General features: G+C 42.6%; 1 protein-coding gene across 4 annotated transcripts in view; it reads right to left on the reverse strand.

Annotated features, from left to right (window-relative positions):
* Positions 1-26,019, reverse strand: part of ERG (ETS transcription factor ERG) — a 154,424-nt gene that overhangs the window by 103,479 nt on the left and 24,926 nt on the right. For all 4 annotated transcript variants that reach the window (XM_064705286.1, XM_064705314.1, XM_064705324.1 and 1 more), the window contains one exon: positions 3,057-3,144. In XM_064705286.1, coding sequence (XP_064561356.1) covers positions 3,057-3,095 — 39 coding nt within the window. In that variant the 5' untranslated portion in view covers positions 3,096-3,144. The remainder of the gene's footprint in view (positions 1-3,056; positions 3,145-26,019) is intronic.

Consider the following 26,019-nt stretch of genomic DNA (forward strand, 5'->3'; position numbering starts at 1 on the left):
GTCACCAGATCAATGTCAGATGCTTCATTCAAGCTGGAAAATGTAAAGCTTAATCTTTAGTATCTCTGGAATGAAGCTGCCCAAACAGAAGGAGGACACACACTCTGAGGCTTTCCAAACATTCCCAAAATTGGACAGGATCTGCCTGGGTGCAGAATGGGGAACCCTGGGTAAGAATCCAGCTCTTATCCCATTCAGGGATGGAGCACAGGAACTCTGAGATTTGTTACATTTTCCTTCTGGCACCAGAAAAGGTTAATTTCAAACCAGAACACACAAAACTCACACGATGCCCATGAAATTCCCATTTCTGAAAAAAAGACAACTCTGAGTATTCATCTTGCCATAATTTATTTTTTACGTACACCAGTTAGGCCCAAAGGAACAGCAGTAATTATTATTCATTATTTTTATATTTTTTATATTTTTATATTATGCAGTATTTTTCTGCACATCTTCAGGCAGAACACTGAAGTCTTGCAATCTGCCAAATCTTAAGAATCCAGACACTTCCCAGAAGGTGAATTTTCAGAGTTCCAGCTCTAAATATGCATGGATGAGGCTGGGTCTGCTCGTAAAGAAACACCACCATGTGACAGAATACAGTTAATTAAACAAAAACCTTATCAAGGATGATTGTAATCAACCCAGTTTGTCTCTTCTGCATCACAACAGCAATGAGAGATCATAGAATCATGAAATCATGGAATGGTTCGTGATGGAAGGGACCTTAAAGATCATCTTTTTCTGCTTCCTGCCATGGCAGGGTCACCTCCCACTGTCCCAGGTTGCTCCCAGCCCCAGTGTCCAACCTGGACTTGGGCACTGCCAGGGATCCAGGGATGGAATTCCATCCCAGCCCCTGCCCACCCTGCCAGGGAAGGATTTTTTCCCTATATCTTCACTCAAATCTCCTCTGGTCCAGTTTGGAGCTGTTCCCCTTGTCCTGTCACTCCAGCTCCTGATGAATTGTCCCTCTCTGGATTCCCAGAGATTCCCTGTTGCCCCTTCAGACACTGGAGGGTGCTGTGAAGACTCCAAAAAACCTTTTCTTCCCCAAGCTGAAAAATCCCAACCCTCTCATCCTGTCTCCATAGGTGCTCCAGTCTCCCTTATCAACTTTGTGACCTCCTCTGGACTTGTCTCCATGTCCTTCACACCAGAGCTGTGACCAGGGTAGACAGAAAAGCCCAGCACACCAAAGAGGCTTTCCCACATCCCCTGCACCACTTTAATCCCTTTTATATTTTAAAGAATGCAGCTATGTCCACTCTTAAAGCCGAAATGACCCGAGCATCCATGGCTGCTTTCCAAAGAATGTGTTTAGACCACAGCAGGCCCTAATGACATAAACAGAAATCAGAAGGATTTGAAGTGGAGTTGGCCAGCTTTCCTACCCCAAACACAGCATTAAAGTAATTGCCTTCCTCACACCCTTTTTCAATAAAACAGCAACTTTGGGGTGATGCTCTGCTGAGAACAGGCTCCTGCAATTCCCTTGAACACACCATTACAGGGATTTTTATGCAGCTCTCTTGCTGTAATAAGATACTTTCATAGCCAGCCTTGCCCTCTCCCACTAACTCCTGTGGTTACAAAAACCTTCTTTGGGCACCAGATTTGGCAGAAAGCATGGAACTGAGTTATTCTTTACGTTATTTCTGCTGCTGTGGGCATTTAAACAGCATGAAGAGGGATTAAATCCCCTTCAATGTTTTCAAGTCTTACTGGCTGTAACCCTTGTTGAGGCAAAACTTCAATTTCTTGAGGGGAGGAGGATTTATTTTTCTGCTCTTTCCATAAAAACAACTGAGGACCAGAAGGCTGTGGAAGTGCTGGGTCTGGAAAACCTGGAGGGGAGGAAAGAACGAGCTCTCCCACTACTGCAACTCATCCTAGTAACTAAACACGACCCAAAAACAACACAGAGGGATACAGAGAGAGAGATTCTTTCATTCACTGAGTTTTACAGAAAAAGGGAGTTGTTTAAAATAATATTTCATTTTTATTCTATGCTTCAGTTAAAAATAAGTTGTACAGTGGAGCTTTTTCTAGAGAGAGCCGCTGACTGGTAGATGGCAGCCAGCTGAGGAGAAACTCCATGAAAGAAGTTGCAGAAAATATAACTTAAAAAAAACCCCAAAAAAACAGAAAGGCAGTCAGAAAGAATGAAAGAGTCCTTAAAGATCATCCAGTGCCACCCCTGCCATGGCAGGGACACCTCCCACTGTCCCAGACTGTTCCCAGCCCAGTGTCCAACCTGGCCTTGGGCACTGCCAGGGATCCAGGGGCTCCACAGCTGCTCTGGGAATTCCATCCCAGCCCCTGCCCATCCTCACAGGGAGGAATTTATCCCTTAGATCCAATCTAAACTTTCTTTCTTTCAGTCTGAATTAATTACTATTTGCCCTATCACTCCAGTTCCTGATGAAATTTGTGTGCAACACCCCAAAATCACTTGTTCTCTGCAACAGCTGCATCTGCCATGTCCCATAGTTTCCATAAAGAAGTATAAGAAAACCACAGTAATGATATTAATAATAATAGTCATAATACAGTAAAAACAAACACTTCCTCCTGAAACACAGCAAACCAATGCTGGTTTTAAGGTGTTTTAAACATTGCAATGAATTTATGTAAGAGATGCTTGTTTGGATCTGAATTTTTGCATTATGTTTATTTTCCTTCTGCAATTGAATTTAATGTTTGCCACTGGATGTCGTGGAGCAGAATCAGGGACACAGAAATCCAATGTTTCTCAAGGAGGTATATTTTACCAAGCATACCACACATTAAAGGATGATCAAGGAGGGTTAATTTTAGAAAAAGTTATCTTGAAAATATCCACGTGCTTCAGAGCAGATCACACAGGTGTCAGCAACAAAGACTGCAGGGCTGACTCACACAACAGCACGTAAATATTGAGGAATAAAAAAGCCCATGTTGGGCAGTAGCACAATTTGTAAACATGCAAGAAAAGCTGTGGTATGTGTACATATTCTCTGATTTTATGGCTCTCCAAACATCTGAGGACTCACAATAAACAGGAAACTAACCTTGATGTGAGCTGCTGGATCGGGGACAGTCTGAATCATGTCCTTTACCAGGCCAACGTGTTTACCAGGAGCTCAGATCCCAAGGCAGCTGCATAACCAGAGAAACAAAAGGCATCATTACACTTTAAATGTTTATTTTCAATAGAAATCTCTTTTTATAGACTGATAAGCATCTTTCCTTCCCCAGACCTACTCAAGGCTCAGCACAGCTGAAGCTCTAAGACAATTCTGCCTCCATAGGGTCTGCTGAGGATTTATTTCATGCAGGAGAAAACACTCAGCCCTGAAATTTTCATGGAAAAAAATTATTTTTATTTGCAATGTACAGTTTTCCCAAAATAAGAACCTGGGACATGCTCTGCCCTGCCCAGCCCCATTATTCACCCAAGATATCAGAGATTTCCACAAGCCATTCTTCCCAATTTAGAAACACCCAGCAGGACTGGGACAGATCTGCAGCTGATAGGAAAAAAGCAGCATTTCACTGAAGCTGTGCCCGTTTACAAGAGCTGCAAATCTGGTCCAGACCCTCAATTAAGAGCACTTCAGAGCAGGGATGTTCTGGAATCCCTTATCCATGTCCAGTAATGGAGTGCAGAGGGGCTGGGGCAGGTGGGGTGCATTTGTCTGCATGTGTAGGGGGTGGAAAACCATTAAAGCCCTTTAAAATAACAACAGCTTTAAATGTAAATAATGTGGAGCACTACTCAGTAACTTGAACACCAAATAACTGCTGATAAAATGGGATAAATAAATCAAAAAATTAGAAAATGTGGAAAAATGTGGGAACATGGATTTAAAGTAATCTTGTCTTTTTCTCTGTTCTCCCTTAAAAAACTGGAAACTCTCATTTTTCACACAAGAGGTTTCCTTCTGCCCATGATCTTGAACTCAACTTTTAAAGCAGCAAGGCACTATGAGGAAAACAGTAATTTTCCTCAGATTTTTTTTTTTTTGAAATTTCATCATCTGCTCTCACATTTACACTAACTTGAAAATCAAATTGCATTTTTACCTATTGATTTAGATAAATATTGCCTGGCTAACACTGAGCTGCAGCTTGCCCCAGAGACAGTGAAGTGAGTGGGCCATCTATGAACTATTCAAGCCTAATTTGCACAAACTGCACTAAAAAGAGCAATTAAAGGCATCACCATTTAGATCTTTGCACATCTCCCCCTTACTACTTAAAGCAGCCAACTTTCCCCCTTCAAATCCACAAAAATAAAGTAATTCATTTGAAGGCCTATTAAAGAAATGCCTAAACAAGCCAAATTCCCATTTTGTCCACTTTTCCCAGCTATCTGTGGGTGATCAAATGACACAATGACATCATGGTTTTAAAAGATTTTTCTTTCCACAGAACTTCAAAAGCAAGAGAAGCTTTTTCAGTAAAAGCAAAATTTCACCAGCAACTTCGTTCAGATTGAAGTCAGACAGAAACACCAACAGCACTGATGTGCTTTTAATTCCCTCCCTCCCTCCTTTCCCCAGTAAATCCATGCCTGCCACATCCTCACTGGATTTGGATTTATGGGATTCATATTTTAAGCTTTTGAAGCATCACACAAGGATCTGGAAACTGCGAAGTTTCACATAAAGTGGACAGAAAAGTGTTTTGAATCCAGTGTTAGATCATGTTCTCAGTGTTTTCATACTCCCAGCACTGCACCTCACCCCCAGTTACAGAAGCCCACCCAGAAAAGGGAATTTGTGCCACATCCAGATTTATTTTAGTCCCTCTAAAGCCTTTGCTCAAATTCCAACAGCATCTAAGGTTAGGAAATACATCTTGAGCTCCATCCCCAAAAATGCCCTGTGTCCCTCAAGCCAGATCTTCCTCTCACAGCTCAGTCTTGAAGCTCTCAGGGTTACAGAGAAGTTGTTTGAGCTATTCCAGCCACTAATTTCACATCTTTTCCCCAAAAAGATGGATCCTTTATGGAAGAGAAGATGACAGAGAACATTTGCAAACCAGTTGGCAATTCTGCACCACAAGGAACGGGAATCAAAGACAAGAAAATGCTGTCCAATATGAGTTGGAAAAATGAGTATGCAACTGTTCTGGACATTTGACTTTTCCCTTACAAACTTAAAAGTGAGAATTCTGCTTTAAACTCAACCTTTGGCAGTGTATTCTTCTTTGTCACCTGGATATTCCAGCCTTGCTACTTTAAAGTGGGACAAGTCCTTGTCTGCAAAACAACAATTTTTATCTTTTCACCTCTGGAAATCATGCTAGGAAAAAAAAAAGCTGTGACAGCTTTCCTTGAGTGTTCCAAACAGAAACACAATTTTCATTTTTTCAGCTCCACCTTTACAGGCTGGAATTGGAAGCTTCCAGACATTTGGTACTAAGTTGCTGAAGCAGATGGTAACTATTGCCAGACCCTCCTCCACCCCCCGCCCAAATTTCATGCTGGTCATGTCTGTGCCTGATGGTCTGTGACAGGCTCTGCTGGTGGCTACAGGGTTTGCCCTGCATCCCCTGAATTAGCAGCACTCTAAGGAAAGAGCCAAAACTGGCACGAAAACCTGGTTTAGCAAGACATCTCCTTCCAGGAAACTGAAACAAGGTTATTACAACACAAACTGAAAGTTAAACACTTGCTTCACAGCCTTCCTGATTTACGGTTATCCTGGAAGAATATCCTGGATATTCTGGTTATCCTGGATAACCCTGGGAGAGTGGAAGGTGTCCCTGCACATGACAGGGTTAATGAGGTGATCCCTCCCTTCCAACCCAAACCATTCTGTGATTTTATAGAAGGATAAATTTGTAGCCACAGAGCAGGTTTTCTTATATTTCCTGCCATCCTGAGTCAGGACTAATTGACTAATTTACTAATCCAGCTTTAGCAGCACAGCTTTTTGGGACTGGCTTCCCTCCTCTGTCACATCCAAAGTGTCACAGAAGGATGGCATGAGTGAGAAATACCAATACCTGAGACAGGAGATGTCCCTGCACATGACAGGGATGGAATGAGGTGATCCCTTCCAGCCCAAACCATTCTGTGATCCTACAGAAGGATAAATCTGTAGCCACAGAGCACATTTTCCTCCTGCCATCCTGAGTCCAGACTAGCATTTACTAGTCCAGCTTTAGCAGCACAGATTTGGGACAGGTTTCCCTCCTCTGTCATATCCAAAGTGTCACACAGAAGGATGGCACTAGTGAGAAGCAGCAGTACTTGAGGCAGGAGATGTGAATTCCCCTCTGATGCTCAGGACAGATTAAAATATCAAGATAGAAACAAATTCTTGTACAAAACCAGCCAGAGCTGGGTGTGCCAGTGCTACCCCACGCAGGAGGAGCCAGATAAGCTCTGGAACCTCTTTCTGAGCACACATTTGGGGAGTTATGTAAATACATCAAAGGGTGGGGAATCATTTACACATCTAGAGCTCACCAGATGTGATTGCATTGTTCTTTTTTTTCTGTAGATGTATCAAGAGGATCGAACTTTTAATGGACACATATTGCCAACTTACTGAGGCTGAATATCCCCTTTATACAGGGGCTGATTGTGACCATGTTCACAGGGGTCTCAGGTTGAGGGAAGAGATGAGGATCTGACTCCCTGTTTCAGAAGGCTTGATTTATTATTTTATTATATATATTACATTAAAACTATAATAAAAGAATAGAAGAAAGGATGCCATCAGAAGGCTAGGCTAAGAATAGAATGGGAAGGAATGATAACAAAGCCAGCTGTCTCGGACTCTCTCTCCAAGCCGGCTGGGCTGTGATTGGCAATTAATTAGAAACAACCAACATGGGCCAATCACAGATGCATCTGTTGCATTCCACAGCAGCAGACAATCATTGTTTACATCTTGTTCCTGAGGCCTCTCAACTTCTGAGGAGGAAAAATCCTAAGGAAAGGATTTTTCATAAAAGATGTCTGTGACAGCTGATTACAAACCTCTCTCATGCATTTTCTCACCTTAGGTGCATTTTCAGTAACCTGGTGTGCTGTGCTCACCTACAAACCCCAGCAGGTTCCTCCTGAAGTATCCTGGACCCTGCACTAAAGGACTGCAGTGCAGCATGGCCGGGCAGTGAGTGAGGCTGACACAAAAGGGCTCCAGGCCAAGTTGTGGCAGTGTGACACACATGGGGAACAGAGGGGGCTGCAGCCAACAGAACCACGGCCTGAGCTGCTCTGTGCCAGGAATGAACAAGGCCCAAATGACAATGAACAGGGTCACTGAGGCTGGAAAAGACCTGCAAGGTCATTGAGGCCAAGCTGCGCCACATGCCCACCTTGTCCCCAGCCCAGAGCACTCAGTGCCACCTCCAGGGCACACCTGCAGGGATGGGCACTGCAAAGCTCCCTGGGCAGCCCCTGCCAAGGCCTGAGCTCCCTTTCCATGGGCAAATTGCTGCTGCTGTCCCAGCTGAGCCTGCCCTGGCCCAGCCTGAGGCCGTTCCCTCTGCTCCTGTCCCTGTTCCCTGGGAGCAGAGCCCGACCCCCCCGGCTGTGCCCTCCTGGCAGGGAGTTGTAGAGGCTCCCAGGAGCCTCTTTTTACCTTCTTTAGCCTTTTTTTCACCGGGCTAAAAGTACTTGTCTGCACAGGTGTCCTGGGTTACAAGCTGTGGCTGGGGGTGTGTGTTCAATCTCCACCCATCAAAGCCGGGGCAGTTCTCTGCTGTTCCTGGGGCAGTTTTTCCTTTCTCTCTCCCACAGCCAACCCTCCCTCCAGGAGATCTCTGCTGTCCATGGCCACTGAGTGTCCCTGCAGGGCTGATCCAATCCCAGCATCCCATGGGGAGATGCTCCGCCCAGGGGAGGAGCCAAGCATTCCTACCTGGATCCAATCTGAGGTGCTGGCACAGCACAGCAGCCTTTGCCCCCTGCATTGCCAGAGGAGCAGCTTTCTGCTGCCCTGCATGGCCAGAGGGAGCCCAGGCCCATCTGCAGCAGCCCTGGAGCTGCAGAGGAAAACTCCCCCCTTGTGCAGGATCCCTGCTGCAGCAGAGCCACAGCTGGCACTGCAGGAGGGCTGAGCCCCCATGGGATGGGGCTGGGACACCGCCCTGACACACAGGGGACAGGGACTGCTCTCACTCTGGCAGTGGTTTTGTATTACTGCATCTTAAAATTTAATTTTTATTTTCTTCTGTAATGAAGAACTACATTCATTCCTACTCCCATATCTTTGCCTGAGAGCCTTTCAATTTCAAAATTATAACAATTCAGAAAGAGGGGGTTTACATTTTCATTTCAGGGGAGGCTCCTGCCTTCCTTAGCAGACACCAGGCTTTACAAAGCAAGACAACAGGAAATAATATTCAGAATAGAACCACAGTTGTAGCCAATTCTGGCTGATGGTTAATCAACAGCAAAGGAGGTGCCGGAGCAGCTGGGCCTGGCTCGAGGTACTCTGAAAGCAAGGGCAATATGAAATGGTGATCCAAGCACAGGCTGCCTGGGAGAACAGCTCTGCCTGCAGGCTCTCTCCAAGGAATCCTGTGTCCCTGCTGCCTGAGATGTGAATATCAGAGAGCAGAACAGCTCTGAACGGCACTGACAGAATAATTAAACACAACCTCCCCCTTTCCTGTGGCAGGCACCCAGCACTGGCACACACACACACACACAGGGGTGCACACTCTGCTGTGGTGAATAACCACCCTGGCATCACACCAAATTTCTACCAGCATGACTCAGGATGTTTACCATTACTCACAGGAGGTGAATCCCTGAGCAGCTATGCAGAATATCCCAAGTCAGTGCCAGCAGGACTCTCAGACCCCTTCACTGTCATGCAACTGGACTGGTCACATATTTTTAAAGAACTGATGTTTTTCAGCTGTTGGAAAATTTTGAGACGTCCCTTGCTGGATTGTTTTGTCAGGAAATCTCTTTTTGTGTGCCTGGGTCCCACCAGCACTGGTCAAACAGTGTGCGCCAGAGGGAAAGGCTGGGATATTCCAAAGGCAGAGCACTATAAACCTGCTCTCAGTGATGTGCAGAAACAGCTTAAACTCCTGTTGCTGCAGGTTACAGCTGTAATTTTTAGGTAGACAAATATGCTACATGTGATTTTCAGCATTTCTGGACCCCTAAAATAATTCCATTTATGATGGGAGCCCTCATGTTGTGAATTTAAGCCAAATTTAGGCTTGCTGCATTTTAGAAGCAGCCTACACATCTAAGATGCACTGAGAGAAAACCAGAATGCTTATCCTCTCCGCTGCTGCTTTATTCATACCACAGGGCTTTACTGAAATTATTACATTGCTATTTATTTTTTTAAATGAAGTCCTTTAACAGGAGTAAGAAGTAAGAGGTGAAATCCTCATTTACTGAAATAAACTGTTTGAAACACCCCAGAAAGTCTGCCCTTCTTGATGTGGGCAAAATTTAGGAGCACAAGATCCTTACAAGCCTGCAATTTGGGAACTGCTAAGCAAACAAAATCACTTTCCTGTCCAGCATGGTGCTGTAAATTTGTGCTTTCCCTTCTCTAATATTTCCAGGTTTAGAAGAAGATGCTGCAGCTCCTTCTGGAGCTTGCCAAGAAGCCAAAGGGTGCCCCAGGAGGGGCTGAGGCAGCCCCAGCCCTTCAGTGCCTGCAGGATTCCATGGATTTCTGGAGGAAATGGCTTCAAGTGCAGACTGCAGCCACAGAAATGTTTATAATTCATATTTGTAAAGCAGGTAAGTGTGAAACACCACAACTCTTCCACAGGCAGGGAGCTATGATACAGCAGAGCTGCATGACATGAGCTCAAAGCTTTTATGTTTAACTTGTGGTTGGGTATAACCACTTCAGTTTTTGTTTTTTTTTTTTTTATTTCTTGTTTCTCTGTAACCTCTCAGTGTTTTAAGAGCCTCAACAATAAAACCTTGAGGAAAGATCAAGAAATGCACCCTCAAGAAAAGCTACAGCCAAGGCTGTTCATGTGCAGTCAGTATTTGCTGTTAGGGTAAGATTTGATTGCAGGTGAATACCACAAATAAAACAACAGCAAAGGACAAGAAAACCAAAATGCAAAAAGATGTGCTAAGCCACGAAGTTTCTTCAACTTTCCATAACTTTCCATAACTTTGTCAGCTTTCCATAACTTTTCTGTAACTTTTTTGTATTCACCCTGACCTTGCAGGACAGAACCCACTGATTCTGCTGTGAACTGTCCGATGTGCTTAGTTCTTTAAGAACAATTTAAACAGAAGTATAACTCATTGACAATTTTCAAATGGCATCCCTTGATAGTTTAGATGATGGATTTTTTTAATTATATGGCATTATTTGTTAAAAAAAATAAGAGTGGGAGAAATAAAAGCTGAGTGGGGCTGGTCTCAATTCTGGCAGCAAAAAAAAAATCGCCAGATTTTTCACTTTCAAGAAACACCTCCAGAAGTTAATCATGGACTTAAGTTAAGAATGGTTTGGGTTGGAAGGGACCCTAAAAATCATCCAGTGCCACCCCTGCCATGGCAGGGACACCTTCCACTGTCCCAGGCTGCTCCAGCCCCAGTGTCCAACCTGGCCTTGGGCACTGCCAGGGATCCAGGGGCAGCCACAGCTGCTCTGGGCACCCTGTGCCAGGGCCTGCCCACCCTCACAGGGAGGAATTTTTTCCTTATATTCCATCTAACCCCACTCTCTGGCAGTGGGAGCCATTCCTTGTCCTTGTGCAAAGTTCCTCTGCAGCTCTCCTGAAGCTCCTTTAGGTGCTCTTAAGGTTGCCCTGGAGTTTTCCTGTCTCCAAGCTGAACATCCCCAACTTTCTCAGTGTGTCTTCACAGGAGAGATTCTAAATCTCCTTCTCCTTTTTCTTCTGTAATTTTTTCTTTTAGATTTTTTTCTGGAAATAAGGACAATTCCCCCACCCAGCCCTCCTCCTGCAAAGCCTCCCAAGGATTTGGTTCCATGGCCATGCTGACAAGTTCTCTCCCTCACACAAAGTTAATATTAATTTCTGTCACTCAGGTCACCATTGCTGGTCTAAGTGGCAGCAAACCCCCTTTCTGATGGGATTCCCTTCCAATTGGAATGCAGAGATTCCTGGTGGCCCTGGACACCTCAGCACAAGGCAGGAGGGAGCAGTCTCAGCTCAGGACTGCAGGTAAGACCTGTCCCTGTTGAAGCAGCTGTGGGTTCAAGCTGACCATGACACCACGACCACTGGAATATCACCCTAAGCAAGTCAGAAACTGAGGGGGCACTGTCAGCACCTGCTGGAAAAGCACAGAGGGTGTTTTTCCAGGGTTCAGCTGGCTCTGGACTCACAGCACTACTCCATGTCCCTAAATCTGTGGGACAAAGGGATGCAGAAATCTCAGAACATGTCTCTGCCATCTGTGGCCCTCCTGGAGTTCATCAACACTGAACATGGATTTTCTTCTGAGTACATTTTTCAGTTCTCCTACAGAAACTCCCTCTCCTCCCGTTTGAAGGATGGAGAAGGCACATTTCTGTGCTGCCACCCAAAAGTGTCTGTGCAGCTACTGCTTATCTCACATTCCAGCCCATGATCTCAGGGGAGGATACAGCCCTAAATTAGCTCATTTACAGTAGGAACTTTAAACTACAGCCAAAAATATCTGGTTTTATTAGTACTCCCTATATAGCACGCCTCTGACCAATAACTTGTTTTATTTATTTTTCTGGCGAATTACCATGTTCTTATTCAAAGCCATAATGAGGATTATATATCAATGTGGAATGCAGGGCAGCCATTCCTGAAACTCCCAACTGCATATAAAAGAGGTTGGAATTCCCCAAACACTATCTCTTCAGCCCAGGCCACTTACAAATGTGGTTAACATGAATGAAGTAATATCTTCAGAAAGGAAGGAGACTTTTGAGTCACGTCTGACACATTTAACTGCACCAAGCACTTTCCACAGCTCAAGATTTTTGACTGTGTGTCTTAATTCCAGGCAGGGCTGTTTGATAATGATTACTCCCTGATGCTTATCCTGTCGCAGGATACTTGGACACACACATGGGATGCCAAGGGGAGAGCTAAGGCAGGAATTCAGGACTTTGTGCCCTTCCATGTGCAAAATCACAGAGGTCACCAGCAAAGTTCTGAGATCCAGTCAAATTTCCCACCTTTCTGTCCCATGCTAGAGCTGCTCTGGCAGATTTCTGTGCTTAATTATTCAAACTCAGCTCAAATCCCAGCTTAGCTGAAGGTGTGCATCAGTCAGCCCTAAAATCCATGGAGTAACCACCACTGACTGCAGGTTGTAATTATGGACCTTGGTTCTCTACAGAAATATGACTTTGCAGAGAAAAATATTGCATTGTGGAAAAGCAGGATAACATCAGGAGAGATATACAGTGACAAAAAGCAGTTTCTAACTTACATTCATTCCACTGAAAGCCCAAGCCTGTTTCAAACAGTTTAACTGGCGCTGCACTTAAAATCACATCTGAGCAAAGATACACAAACTGTTTGCAAAATAATGAATGACTACCTTGAGGTAAGGAAAAGTCATACCTCCTTTTGAAAGATAAAAGCCAATAAAACTGTTTTAGAAACTGAAACAACAAGATCCAATTCAATAATAACAAATTACGTATAGACTCATGGAATCACAGAATGGTTGGGGTTAGAAGGGATCTGAAAAATCATCCAGTGCCACCCCTGCCATGGCAGGGACACCTCCCACTGTCCCAGGCTGCTCCAACCCCAGTGTCCAACCTGGCCTTGGGCACTGCCAGGGATGCAGGGGTGGAATTCCATCCCAGCCCTGCCCACCCTCACAGGGAAGGATATTTCTCCCAAAATCCCACCTAAACCTGTAATTTCTCAGTGTGCAGCCATTCCCTGTGTGCTGTCCCTGCATCCCCTGGCAATTGTCTCTCTCCAGCTTTCCTGGGGCTCCTCCAGGCCCTGCAAGGCCGCCCTGAGCTCAGCCCAAAGCTTCTCCTGTGCAGGTGAGCAATGCCAGCTGTGCCAGCCTTTCCTGCCAGCAGAGCTGCTCCATCCTCTGCTCATCCTGGAGCCTCCTCTGGGCTCTGCAGCAGCTCCAGCTCCTCCCTGCGCTGGGGCAGCTCTGCAGGTGGGGTCTCTTATCTCCATCCCATAGTGGGTGTTATCAGCTCCTTCAACCTTCCTTGGCTTGTGCTTCTTGGACTTTAGGGCCATTTTTTAAAAGAAAGATTGCTGGTTTGGCCAACACAGGCATTGTGCACTCACTTCTGGTTCCTGAACCCAAACCACAGCTGATGCACAGAAGATTGGACTGGATCCTCTAGGGCTCTCCAGCTGTCAGATACCTCTGCCTCTAGTTTTAATTTTGTTCAAAGGAGATCTGTTTCTAATAATCCCATGGAAAATGGGAGTACGGAATCAGGACAACTTTCTCAGCACACGCAGCAATTCATATTTTCAACCACATTTAAGCATGGAGTATAAATTGATGGCACAGACTTTATAAACAAACAGTAGTAATTAGAAAAAGTCATGAATAACTGTGTGAACACCTCACAGCTTTTTCAAGGATAATTACTTGACTAAATCTGCATAATCAGAAATTACATACACCATGCATTTTCAGTAATTGCAGAGTACATTAGACCTGTATATTATTTACTGCAGATCATCCAACAGTTCTGTCAAACCCAGAAAAGTCCTGAATTTTTACAATGAAAACCAACATCTAAAAACTGGAGAATCTTCAATTCATTTTAGGGAGATCTAAGGAATAATGACAGTTTAGAAATACATGAGCAAGAAAAAAAAAACCCAGTTAACATTTTCTCTGCTTTCAATAAATTTCTTCAGTTGTCATATTCTAGAAACGTATATGTTGTTCAGGAACAGAATGTACTGGCACTGAATCTGTTGCATGCAAGCACTCACTTTTAGGGATGCAACAAATGTTTCTGTAATCTGCCCTGGAAAGTTGTCCTCCTTTTTCTCCTCCCTGGTTTCTGGGGATGCTGCTCATTCTAATGAGGAAAATCAATGTTTTAATGGAAAAAATATATATATTTTTTTTTTTTCCCTGTGCTTATGGAGTCACTTTTGTTGATCCAGAGGTTGCAAAGAGCAGAGCCTGTCCTGGGGGAGTACCCCATGAGGCAGCTCCAGTGAACACCTTGGAATCTATCCCAAGAAAAGTCAATTTCTGGAAGTGTTCAAGGCCAGGGGCTTGGAGAAATCTGGTCTATAGAAAATGTCCCTGCCCATGGCAGGGTGTTGGAACAGGGTGATCTTTAAGGTCCCTTCCAACCCACACCTTTCCAAGGTTCCATGATAAACTGATGTTGTTTCCCAGCCTCGACCTGCACATGCCAGACATGACCTAAAAGAAAAGAAATTAAGCTGGACCTAAGGTGCTCCAGGGAGTGTGAAAGTTGTCCCATATGAGGGAACTTTCCCAAAAAGAAGATTGGCACTGATGCCTTGTGCAGGCTGCCCCAGAGCAGAGGCTGGACAGAGCTAAAGAATAAAGCAGGGATTTATTCACAGGATTTCCTCCATGGATGCACCTTGGGCAGCACCAGAGCCCAGCCAGGGCTGCACCCAAGATGAACCAAAATGGCCCCAAAATGCACGGCCGGGCACGGGCTCTGTCCCTGGGATCAGTTCTGCTCCATTTGCACCTTGCAGTTCATTGTCCCATTCCAGCTTTAGCCCAGGCAGTCCCACCCTGCTTGTTTTTCTCTCTCCAGCCCACGGGGTTTGTGCTCCTGGGCTGAGATTTGGATCATTTGTCCTTGGTCCCCTGTCACCGTCATATTTTTTGAAAAATCCCTTTGCCCAGGATTTCTCTCCTGAGAAGCTGAGAAGCCTCAGAGAAAAAGGAAAACAATATTATTTGATTTGCTTCTCCCGTGTTTTGCTGCTTTGGAATGTGGTTGGAGATTGTTTATCCAACATGTGAATTGTTTGTACTTATTGGCCAACGATGGCCAAGCTGTGTCGGACTCTGGAGAGAGTCACGAGTTTTCATTATTATCTTTTTAGCCTTCTGTCTGTATCCTTTCTGTATTCTTTAGTATAGTTTAGTATAGCATTCTTTAATATAATATAGTATCATAAAGTAATAAATTAGCCTTCTAAGAACATGGAGTCAGATTCAGCATTCCTCCCAACAACAGGGTACCCAGAAAATACCACAGTCCCCAGCTGGAGCAGGAATTGTTTTGTCTCCCTGCTCTGTGCACAGAGCTCACCATCCCATAATATGAACCCAGACCCACACACTAAAGCAGCACAGAACGTGAAAAATAGAAAAGCTCAAAGCTGAGGCATCAGCACAGCTGAGGACACTCAGTGGAACAACACTGAGGTGTCCTCCAGCACAGCTCAGTTTCCAAAGGCATTTTTGGACCTGATTCCCTCCTCCAGGCAGGTCTGGGTGTCCCCTGCACTGGCAGAAGGACAGGGATGCTTTTGGGGTACCAGGAGGGATGAAAATTCATCTGTGGAAGGATTAACAAGACAGAAGCCTGGAAGGTCCTTCACAATCCCTCTGCAGGGTTCTTCTGTTGTTTTGATGCTCCACCCTTCACAGGGAACATTAACACAAACAACATGACTGGCAACACCATTTTTTTTTTCCCCTAAAGTATTCTTAAGACAAAGTGTAAATACTTGTGGTGATCCTTCTTCAGAATATTAGTAAATACAGCCAGCTTCCAGTGGAAATAATCATCTGACCACAGAACAAAACTAAACACCCTCTGAAGTTCTTCAGGCTTATCATCCTTTCTGTTACTAAATAGTTTTTTACTCCTTTTGTACATCTTTGGCACAAAATACTTTTTTTTTATTTTTGATTTATCTTTCTACTTGTGGCACTTTCAGTTCTGATGCTGGAAAGCAGAAGGGAAAAAAAGCCCAGAACAGCTGTATAAACACAAGGTATTTAAGAAATCAGTGACTTCCATTAAGTGTTGACCTGCACTGCAAAAACTGTTGAAATACACAGATCAGAAAGACTGGCACCTCCACTGCAGCCTGAATCTCACTTTATCAATAAAAATGTTAATGATTTACAAAAGTGAAAATATGCCACATCCTCAGCAAGAAAGTACCTTGGAAGGATATAAGTCATCCCCAATAATGCTTTGATTTGTGACCTTCACAGATTTGTTTTTATTTTTTTTTTTATTTCAAATGCATTTGAAGAATGTCTATAAATAGCTTATACTGACTGAATACATAATTTAGGCTTATTTTTTCAGCATCTGGATTTTGAAGTACTTTTCTAGATGAAACATGGACCTGTCATCTGTGAAACTGTAAAGTCAAGTGTTTAGAAAAATAATATTTTAAGGATCTAAATTTATTTACCAATGGTGAGTGTAAAGCAGTACTATTAAATTTATAATACATTGCTGAACCTGAAAAGCAAGTTTTTAAACAAAAATGCAAGTTTGACTTAGAAATTCAAAGAACAAATTTCACATGGAAAGAAAACCTCACTATTTCTATATATATGACAAGGGAAATGCCTTTGTTCCTCCTCAGACACTAAAAACAGAAGGAAGAGGAATGTATTTAGTTCACCCAACCTGAATTGACAGCAGGCAAAAAAAACTGCAGCAAAGAAACGGCAGCAAAACCAGCACAGAGGGTTTTGCATGTGGATAATTGAAAAAGAAATATTAACTATTTTATTAACTATAATTACTATGTGTTTTATTTCCAGCTGGAGGAGAAAAGTGATTCCACAGTTAAGGCAGGTTTCAGTCCCTCTTTTCCAGCAGAACCTGGGAAAGTCCAGCATGGAAAAGAGATAAAGATGCAACTGTCACATACATATTTTCTGGAAAAATCCCTTGGCCCAGGATTTTGCACCTAGGAAGCTGAGAAGCCTCAGAGAAAAAGGAAAACAATAATTATCTCATTTGCTTCTCCTGTGTTTTGTTCCTTTGGAATGTGTTTGGAGATTTTTTACCAACAGGTGATTGTTTCATTGGTTTCATGTCAATTGTTTTGACTCAATGACTAGATCAGTGCCAAGCTGTGTCGAGGCTCTGGAAAGAGTTTTCATTATTATCTTTTTAGCTTTCTGTCTGTATCCTTTCTGTATTCTTAAGTATAGTTTAGTACAGTATTCTTTAATATAATATAGTATCATAAAATAATAAATTAGCCTTCTGAGAACATGGAGCCAGATTCATCATTCCTTCCTTCATCGGGGCATCCCGCAAATACAATATGGAACCACTTTGGAAACAGTTCCCCCCCAAAAATGGGAATGGTTGTAATGTCTAAAAACACAGAATCATCACCGAATCCCAGAATGGTTTAGGCTGGAAGGACTTTAGAGTTCATCCAAAAAGAAAAGTAAGACCAGGGTTAAGGCAGGTTTCAGTCCCTCTTTTCCAGCACAACCTGGGAAGGTCCCAGCATGGAAAAGAGATATAGACGTAACCACTTTGGAAGCAGCTCCACCCCAAAAAATGGGAATTTACAGCAGCTGTAAAGTCTAAAGACACGGAATCATCACAGAATCCCAGAATGGTTTGTATTGTATTTGCAGGGAATGCCCTGACTAAGGAAGGAATGATGAATCTGACTCTATGTTCTCAGAAGGCTAATTTATTATTTTATAATACTATATTATATTAAAGAATACTACACTATACTAAAGAATACATAAAAGATACTTACTGAAGAAAAAGATGATAATGAAAACTCGTTACTCTCTGCAGAGTTCTGATACAGCCTGGCCCTGATTGGCCAAAGAGCGAAAACAACTCACACCAGAATCCAATGGAACAATCACCTGTGGGTAAACAATCTCCAAACACATTCCACATGAGCAAAACACAGGAGAAGCAAATGAGATAAGAATTGTTTTTCTTTTCTGTGAGGCTTCTCAGCTTCCCAGGAAAAAAATTCCTGGGCAAGCAGGATTTCTCAGAGATGTGAATGCCACAGGTTTGGCCTGGAAGGACCTTAAAGTTCATCCCATTCCACCCCCTGCCATGGGCAGGGACACCTTCCACTGTCCCAGGCTGCTCCAAGCCCTGTCCAACCTGTCCTTGGGCACTTCTAGGAATGGAATATCCACAGATTCTCCAACTTCTCTGTGCAAGAATTAACAGAACTTCAAGGAAAAAGCTGCAGTTTCCTTCTTGCTTAGCTTGCATTCAAAATCAGGGTTTAATGGAACAAATACTATCCAGACTTTCCATAGATGTAATAGGAAGCTCAGGAATGGGATACAGGAGGGTTTTCTTAAGCAGTGGGGCCTTTTATATTTAGTTATTCTGTAATTAGTTGTTTTTATTGACATAAGGCCTACAGATGGGCTGATCCACTGCTGCAGAAACAGGGCCAGAGTTTATGATCTTGCTCCATTTATGACAATAAATGCCTTCCACGAGGGCTCACAAAAACAGCCAACAAGCACAGGACTCCATCCCACTGCTGTCAAAGAGCAAAACTAGCACAGATTTCAGCCACTAAGGCTCAAACTCCAACCACTGCATGGGCACACGTGTTTCACCCACTTCTGAAGGGGTTCATGCCTAGAAGGAAGCAGAAATTCTTCCAGCCAGGAGTTGTGCTGCAGAAAATCACTAATTCCCAGGACCAGCAGAAATAGAGGGTGCTTTAGAGGCTGGAATAATTCCAATTGTTCCTTTAGCAGGAGAAACCCAATTAATGCCTTGCCCCATGAAACTGGTGCGTTTGGGATGGTATTTAAGGGCTGTGGCACTGAGGGAATTTTGACAGTGGAATATCAGACACAGCTGGCCATCCACCCTTTCTTTTGGTCCAGTCATATAGTGGATTCCTTGTCACAACAGACCCAACCTGAAATTGTTTAGATTCTTCCAGTACTTTCATAATCAACATGTTTCCTTTGTTCTCTCCCTCCAAAGCCACAGATCCCATCTCAAATTCTCCTGCTAAAAAAAATATGAGAAATAGACACATAATAATGTTGAGATTTTATGGTGGTTCTAAACCTGACTGCAGAGCCTGAGTTTAGAATAAATTTTTATGTACTTCCATGCATTTTTTGTTGTGTTTCAGCCCCCTCTTCCAAGATGCAATTGTAAGCAATTGTAAGCAAGATCAATCAGTGTGTTTTAATACTACAAGTAATTCCCATTCTTTTATTCTTTTTTCCTGTTGCCCTCATTTGGCTATTTCCCCAGCTCCCACTAAACCTAGGAGGAACATTTCCCCAGTTCCCATTATTACCTTGTGAGGTACTCCCATTATTACAGTGAGGAACTGCTCATTTGGTTTTTTTCCCATTTTTGATGTCTAAAACATTCTCAATTTCCAGGTCTCACTGGAATGATTCACCCAAACTGGAATGTTTCACCCAAAAACAATTCAGCATTTTTTTAATTCCAAACCCCTTCTTGTTGGAATGGAAGCTCCTACAGACCCACACCTTCTGTCCTCATTCCAAAACGGCAGCGACAGAAAAAGGGGGAATGGCTTCAAGCTGACAGATGGGGGGTTAGATGGGTAATTAGAAAAGAAATTCCTCCCTGGGAGAGTTGGGAGATCCTGGAATGGAATTCCAAGGCCAGGTTGGACATTGGGGTTGGAGCAGCCTGGCACAGCGGAAGGTGTCCCTGCCACGGCAGGGGTGGCACTGGGTTACTTTTAAGATCCTTTCCAACCCAAACCATTCCATGATTCCATGATGATTCCATGAATTACACCAGTGCCACCTGTTCCAGTTGTGGCCACACTTACAGCAATCTGGTTTTTATTCTTATTCCTAGTCACAGTTTCCACTGTTTTAAGTTAAACTGCAACCCTTTGGACTTTGCTGCTCTCCTCTGAAAGAAGTGTAGCTCTGTCTTCTCTTCATCTCCCCATTACACAGCCAGGGATGGTAATAATTGTAAATTTTTTTGTCTATTCTGCAAACTTTGGACTTTTTTCATTTATGCTTTTGACCTTTTTCCTCAGTGCTACAACCTGACTGTTGTAGCAATTGAGTACAGCTAAAAAAGAGATTAAATGTCCCTCTCTGTGGGTACATCTGCATGTTTGTGTGGGGTGTTACAAGTCAAGGCATTATTTCAAGAGCATATGAACCTTTAAAATAGATACTTGATAATATAATAGATAATAGATAGGCTAAAAGGTAATTAGGCTATGCTCCATTTCTGAGGGCCAAACAGGCAGCTCCTATTGACTACATATTAAAGTATCTTTTTGCCATCCACCAGTACATTAAAATAAACTGGCACATGGCCATGGTGGCCTCATCAATTCTTCAAACCACTGACTTGACATGTCAGAGCTAATGTATGATCACAGCTTTAGCAGGATTCAAAGCCCTGGTGCAGCTCTAAAACTTCATTTTGGGTTCCCTGCAGTTATTAATATTAGCGAAACTCAGGTATGTCAGTATTAAAGACCTCTTATTAGGTGTGTTAGCATGTAGATAAAGATTTATGTTTTCTGTAACATCAGTCTTGTTGTCCCTTAATGTAACCCTAAAAGAAGGAATAAAGCAGCACTGAATTTAACTCAGTGATGCCAAATATTTCCTTTAAATGCAGATCCAATTTATTCCACTTTTTTATGTTCCAGGTGTGTATAAAAGTCTATCCCAAATATGCAACAGCAGTGACTGTTTTATTTCTTTTCAGTAGAAATAAGAAAGTAAATTACTGCCCTCACCACTCCAAGCTTTGACTTATCCTTGTGGTAATGAAATAGAGTTGGGATGATAGGAACAAATCAGCACTGTCACTTCCACTCACTGCCTGAGGATCGCAGTTGCAATGTGGCATAACTTTGTTACAAAGCAAGTTGGAAGTTCACTTTTAAGAGTGTATAATTCATGTGCTTCATCTCCAAGCAACTCACACCTGACAGAACTGCTTGAGCAGGCACCTGACTCAGATATTACAGATCCTCCATTAATTCCATCTTGCTGCTTCCAGCATCCTTTTCCTCCCTCTCCTCAAAGAAAGGCAGGAGGAGACAAGCTGGTATTTCCAGAATTGCACAAAACAAAGGATTTGACAATCTCCATCCCACTACTGAGGCCTGCAGGGCAGCGGGGGACCCACAAAAATCCCCCCTCAGGGACACCATGAGGGTCACCATCCACAGAAAAATAACATGCCCCAAATATCTTCCCTTTTGCCCTGGCCACAGAGGGGGTTTAATGGAGATAAAACATCCTTTACAGCAAGCAGGGCAGGGAGTCAGGGGGCAAGGAACAATTAGGGCTCGTTTATATTTGTGAAACAATTAGTCATTAATTAGGCTGGCTTCACATTTGGAAAAGGGGAATAGCTTTAATTAGAGTGGAATTACATCCCTCTGACAGACTTCAGAGGGAACTCTAATGGCAGGATGCAAACTATAAAGTCTGCCAGGCTTTTACAGCATTTAATGGCTTATGGAGCATATTGGAAGTATACAGTCCTTTCCAATGTGTATAACAACCATCTGCCACAAAACCCCACGGCCCTGCCAGCATCACAGCTACTAAATGGGGGGAGAAAAAGAACTTTAAAACAGTAACCAAATCCCCAGCTTGGATCAGGCATCTTCATAGCCGCATTTGTGCAGCTTCTCTCCCTAATCTAGAAATTCTCTCCCCGTGGAATTCTTGCCACGGAATATAAAGAAAAAATGAAGTGGCATTTAAGGAGATAAATATTTAATGTATAGCTGCAAAGTACACTCTCTCCTCTGCAGTCATGCTGTTAACTAGAGGAAGGGTCTGCACATGAACTTTCAGCCCTAAGTAAAGTTAATTTAATTGATGCCTTCTGTTCCTCACACTGGGCTGAAAATGGGCACTGGCCTCGACATAAAACTTTCTTGGGAGCTGCAATTGTTCTGCAGCTTAGTTTGCATTGCCTTAGCTTAAAACCCCTTCTATGGGGATAAACAGCAAATCTTCCATTGCAAACTCTGGGATCACTCCTGTAGAGCCCAAGGAATCCTTTCTGCAGGTTGGCTTTGAGGCAGGACAATCCAACCAAAGATATTTACTTAAAAACTACGAGCACACTCCCATCCTCTGAAATGAACAGTGAGCAAGATGGAAGCAGATGATGTTAAAATCTTGGCAGAGACTAGAATGGATGCATCCTATTTCCCAGGTATTTCCAACATGGAACTACAACTTTTCCAACTTATGATTAAAGGCTTTATTAAAAAACAAAGAAAGAAAACAAAACAAAACTAAAAAACCAAAAAACACCCAAAAAAATGCTACCCCCCCAAAACTACTACTCTAAGTGTTTTATAGCACGTATTATTATTAATTTTTAAGTTAATAATTTAATTATTAAATGAATTATGCATTATTAAAATAATTAAAAGTATTACATTATTAAAACAATTATTAAAAATTATTTTGATTTAAATTATTAATAATATCTATTAAAATTATTAAACTTAATATTAAATTATTATTTCTATATTATTTATATTATTATTTTTAATATTAAAATTATTTAAAATAATAATTTGGGCTTAGGAGCAAGAACTCTTTACAAAGAATTTCCTACACTTGTAAATACTCCCCCTTCTCATCTCAAGTATGGAAAAATTGGACACTTGTGGTAACTGAGTGTCAAAGTATTCAGAACTCCAGGTTTAAAGCAAGACCTGGGGCACCATAAACTTTTTGGAAACCAGCACAGGTCATGCCCCACCAGCCAAAAAAGCTCTTCCTGCACACACTCATACAAATTAACAGGTAATCAGTGCACCCAGCAGGCAAAGATGTTATTTTCCATAATCACTGGGGGGAAAAAGAATCATTTTGGGAGTAATTTCAAAGCCAGATTCCCTGTTCATCTAACATTCCCTCAGGACACAGGCTGCCTCTAACACCAGGTGAAAGGCAAACAGAAGAAAAATAGAAATAGAAATAATAGAAATAGAAATTATATATAAGTATATATATGAAGGAATGCACAGGTAAGGGCAGAGATTGTTTCTGAAATGTTGCTTTCTACAAGAAAAAGAAGAGAAAATGGCAAAAAAAAAGGCAGAATAAAACATTATGGTTTTTTGTCAAAAAATCAAGGAGTATAACTAATATCCTGCTTTGTGCCAGTCTTCAGTTTACTGCAGTCTTGGGAATAAAGTAACAGCAGCACAAACAATCTGGGATGCCCAGGTTGCCCAAAGATCATTGTGATCGCTATGACCTTTTAAATCCTCTCTGATCTTGGAATATTTATGGTGGGCCCAGGCTAGTTGATCATTTTAACGCAAAATATTTTTTAAAGAATTTAACTCAATTATGCAAAATATTTTCTTTAAATGCAGATCTAATTTCTTGCACTTTTTATCTGATTTTTCATCTGATTTTTTTTTTTAGTATTGTCATTGCATTTTGCATTTTTATGGTACAATTCTCCTCAACTTTATCACCATCACCTGCATGTCTTGATGTACCACCTTCATTTCTGGAAAATGAAGCACAGCATATAATTTTGTTGAGAACACTATTACAGTCATTCAATTATTGAGAATGTTCTCAATTCTCTCTATTTCATTATTGTTGAAGGAAATAAAATAGAGGCATTCTCTAACCAGCTTTAGTTTCCAATAAAACAGTATCTGCCAGTTATTTTGCTTCAGTAGTGGTGGGATAGAAAGGAAAGGCAAATATCAGTATTATATTGATTTTTTTCAGTATAATACTTGTTGCATGAGGCTCTGAGCAACCTGGTCCAGTGAAGGTGTCCCTGGCCTTGGCAGGGGGGTGGAACTGGACAGGGGGGTGGAACTGGATGATGTTTAAGGTCCTTCCAGCCCAAACCTTTCCACAATTCCATGATTTACCAGCATGGCAAAGGCTCCAGGAGGCACTGTCTGGAGCTGGCTCCCTTGTACACTGAGGCCTTGCATTGCTGAGACCTGTCTGGACAATTTCTCCATGGTACAAACCCAGAATGTTGTCACAGAGTCCAGACAAATTTATGTTGGGAGGGTGAATTTCCTCCCTTGAAATTCCTCTCCTCACATTTCCCTCTGCCCAAGGCTTTATCTCTTCTGCTCGTCTTGGGGAAGCCACAGGAATGAAATTAAAAAAAAAAAGGGAGATGTTGTCAGGAGCAGGACTGGACTGTTAATCAGGAAAATAAATGAAGCCATAAAACTCATATAACCTCACAGAATATAAAGCAAAATTGGCCTGGTGGTGACAGCTTAATTCTAACCACTCTCTGCCAAAGTTTTGCTCAGGGTATGAATACACAGGTTGTCCAAAAGAGCAGCAAATTCCCCTTCTTTGCTAATGCTGAGACACTTCTTTCAATGCACATAGTTCAAGATAAATCAGATGTTAAAGGAGATATTTATGATCTCCAGGACTCAATAAACTGCATTTACACTTACAGTACATTGGCTCTTTTGGGGCTGAAAAGACCATAAGACCTCATGTATAGTTGTATAAATAAATGAATATATGAAATTTAGTAACAGGAACTCTTCTGACTCATAGGAGTCTTTGGAAAAATCCCCGCTAATCTATTAATAATAAAGAATCTGTAATGCTAAAATTGCAAACCCCAGCACGTCCCCCTGTTCTTAGCATACCAGAAAGATTTTTTTCTTGGTAACAGTAGCATATTCAAGACAGCACAGGCTTGACACAAGCCTTGTTCAAATTCTGAAGCCGGATACCTGGAATTAAGAGCATTCCCGTGCAAGATATTGGATATTCAGCAAAATTCTGAGCTCAGTGTAAAAAGCAAATATTTTTAAATGAGATAAGTACAAAAGTGCCCAGTGCAATCAATCAGTGGAGAGCTCTCAGCCTTACTGGGACGGGTATCAAATTGTGTTCATTTTTTCCATGTCTTTCATAAGAAGAGTCATCCTTGTGTCCTTCATAAGGAGATGGAACTGTTGGAACAAGTCCCAAAAAGGGCCATGATGTTGATAAAGGGTTGATAAGGAGCACCTTCCCTATGCAGAAAGGATGGGGAAGTTGGGATTGCTCATCCTGGAGAAGAGAAGGTTGTGTGGAGACCTCAGAACTTCCAGATTGGAAGGGGCTATGGGGAAGCTGGAGAGGGACAATTCATCAGGAACTGGAGTGACAGGACAAGGGGAAATGGCTTCAAACTAAAAGAGGGGACATTTGGGTCAGATATTGGAAGGAATTCCTCCGTGTGAGGGTGGGGAGGGGCTGGGATGGAATTCCCAGAGCAGCTGGGGCTGCCCCTGGATCCCTGGCAGTGCCCAAGGCCAGGTTGGACACTGGGGACAGTGGGAGGTGTCCCTGCCATGGCAGGGGTGGAATTGGATGATTTTTAAGGTCCCTTCCAACCCAAACCATTCCATGATCCCAGAGTTCTTGCTGTGTCTAAATTAGAAATTTAGGGTACAACAAACATGCGCTGAAGTCACTGGGATGACATTTCAAGGCTTCTTTTATAGGCACTGTCTTTGGGGATCCGAAATTTTGACTATTCAGCACAATTCTGCTGATTCCTAAAGTCAGCTACATCCAAGTAACTCAGCAGCATTTCTGCACCCCAAAAGGCCCTGCCTGTTACTCTTGCACTTAACTTGTACAGAAAACAGATTATTTCCTACTCTCTGCCTGGTCTCCATCCTGAGCACTGATGTGATCATTCCTCATATTTCCAGGTTCCTAAACTGGACAAATTACACAACTACAAACATGCATGTAATATTTCATCAACCATTAAAGCACAGTGCTGTGACTGGGGGGCCTAAATTCCTTTCTTCCACATTCTCTGTTGGTTTTGTGTCTGTTTTATTTTTTATACAGTGCTTCAGGCACCACTCAAGAAATTATATTCTCCCCACACTGAGACACAGCACAGTAAACAAAGCGAGGTGGAGAAGATCCCTTCAGCAAGGAGAACACAAGGGTTCCATTTTTAGCCTCATTCTTCAAGGAATGGGGCTTGAGATACCACACTGTGCACAGAGGAGTGTTCCTTGACCCTTTCTTCCATCAGCTTAGGAATCACTCCCTGGTTTTGCTCAAATTTAACAGAATTTAATAAACTTGAAAAGATTATATTCCATCAAGAC

Source organism: Zonotrichia leucophrys, chromosome 1 (assembly GCF_028769735.1).
Source record: "Zonotrichia leucophrys gambelii isolate GWCS_2022_RI chromosome 1, RI_Zleu_2.0, whole genome shotgun sequence".
Lineage (NCBI taxonomy): Eukaryota > Metazoa > Chordata > Aves > Passeriformes > Passerellidae > Zonotrichia > Zonotrichia leucophrys.